The sequence below is a fragment of the Sinocyclocheilus grahami genome, unplaced genomic scaffold (assembly GCF_001515645.1).
Source record: "Sinocyclocheilus grahami isolate Dianchi unplaced genomic scaffold, SAMN03320097.WGS_v1.1 scaffold4967.1, whole genome shotgun sequence".
NCBI classification, from domain to species: Eukaryota; Metazoa; Chordata; class Actinopteri; order Cypriniformes; family Cyprinidae; genus Sinocyclocheilus; species Sinocyclocheilus grahami.
Genome location: NW_015509790.1, coordinates 1,715 through 3,618, shown reverse-complemented (window position 1 = coordinate 3,618; position 1,904 = coordinate 1,715). Strand labels below are relative to the sequence as shown.

At 51.6% G+C, this 1,904-nt stretch overlaps 1 protein-coding gene across 1 annotated transcript in view; it reads right to left on the bottom strand.

Annotated features, from left to right (window-relative positions):
• Positions 1–3: 3 nt before the first annotated feature.
• LOC107577049 (nucleus accumbens-associated protein 1-like) overlaps positions 4–1,904 on the bottom strand; it is a gene marked incomplete at its 3' end in the record, with an annotated part of 3,609 nt that continues 1,708 nt past the window's right edge. Inside the window, exon 2 of the mRNA XM_016263167.1 lies at positions 4–746. Within this exon, the coding sequence (XP_016118653.1) occupies positions 4–717 (714 nt within the window). The remainder of the gene's footprint in view (positions 747–1,904) is intronic.

Sequence of the window (1,904 nt, the reverse complement as noted above, 5' to 3'; positions counted from 1 at the left end):
TGCCATTTCTTGGGAAAAGCGAGCCGCCTTCCTCATCCCTCCTCCACCGGCCGCCCCCGAGCCTCCGCCGCCTTCCCGATTGCCTCCTTCCCAAAGCCGCTTGGCCACCGGCGTGCAAACCACCGAATACGGCGAGGCCTCCGGCTGCTCTGTCTTCACCCGAGAGACGAGGGGCAACGGGGTCAAGCAGGAAGCGGGTCGACTGGATGCCGTAGCTACCACCCCGCCTCCGCCGTTAGCCACAGCACCCGCCGCTGTCTGGGTAACAGGGCTCTGAGGCTCCGACGGAGGGGTTTCTTCAGTATGGAGGCCCTGTGAGTCGCAGCTGGGCGAGCTGACCTTCAAGAAGAACTCCGTGCCCTTTTCCATAATCTGCTGGATCTGGAGGAAGCCGGCTGTGTACATGAGCAGAAACTGGTCTCCGACGTTCATGCTGAGGCGGCCGGTGTAGCAGAAGGCCAGGATCTGCTGAAAGCTCTGCGGCTGTACGGCCGGGGGCAACTCCACCACCGTAGGGGTTTTGCTGCCCGCACTGCTGTTGAAAAGGTCACGGAAGTAGGAGCTGCTCGCCGCCAGCACGGCGCGGTGAGCTTTAAAGGTGTGGCCTTTCACCACCACGGACATGTCGCAGTACAGCCCCTGCAGCCGCTGCTCGTTCAAACACTCCAGGACATTGTTGCCGAAGTTTGGGATCGCCATCTGAAGGGTCTGAGCCATGGCGCTATGGCCAGCACCACCAGAGAAATCTGAGCGGCACCGGAGGAAGAGAAGGAGGGAAAGACAGATGGAAGAGAAAGAAAGAGATCTTTGTCAGCAGCACTCTTTCAGCAGCACAGTAGTTCATCACTGAAGACTCATTGCAACCATCATTTGCTTTTAAAGCAGTAAAATCCACTGAATGCGACAATTTATTGCAAAGACACACACGGCTACCGGCAAAAGACTGTTACATTAAAAGGTGAAATGTTTAAGACCCCAGGGACGAGCCTGTGAGCACCTTTCGCAGAGCGGCCTAGAACATGCGAACTCTGAAAAATAATAGGGGGGTTGGCGAGCCGCCTCTAAAATCCTGCGAGCGGGATGTGACTGCTAATCTGAATGAGATGGTGATTCAGCTGAGACAGAGATAAAATGGCACTCTTTACAGTACTACAGCAGGGAGGGAGAGAGGGGAGAGCGCCAGAGAGATACTAAACCAGTGATTGAGGTCATAGTTGAGGAAGAGGGTGGAAAACAAAGGGCTTTGACTGACACTGCAGTCAGTCTTATTACTGCTAAATGTGACACCATGAGCAAAGCCATCATTACAGCTCACAGCCATTCTGCCGGGGAAATTCATTAGAAACGGTTAACCTGAGCTTTCTACTATAAAATGGGCTGTCCAAAACTACTACTACAGAGTTTAAAACTGTGGTGCTTACAATTCCCTCCTTTTTAGGCAACAGATACGTTCATATTAGTCGGGGGAGGATTTTTGGCGAATCAGCAGAATGAGTGGCAGAACTTTTAGTGAAGGCACAGATTGACATTTTACCGTCAGCGCAAAAATCGTGGCTTATTGTTTAGCAATCATTTGGTGAAGTAAAAACAGCCCTCAAATCATGTCAGCTAAACCAACACGACAGTATAACACTGTGTGATGTGATATACTTCACACATTAAGATTAGACCGCGGTAGGCAGAACATCTGGGCACATGTTTCCCACACAAGCCATCACATTAAAAATCACTGAATCTGATCTGATCACACAGAACTAACAGGACGTTTGTGGTAAAAGAAGTACCCTCTTTGTCTAACTTCAGGCTCGCTCGCTCCCCCTCCCTAGCATGCACACACACAAGCCATAGACATCAGACAAAACGGCGTGTTTACAGTTGGCCAGAGAGCAGAGGCACACATACAC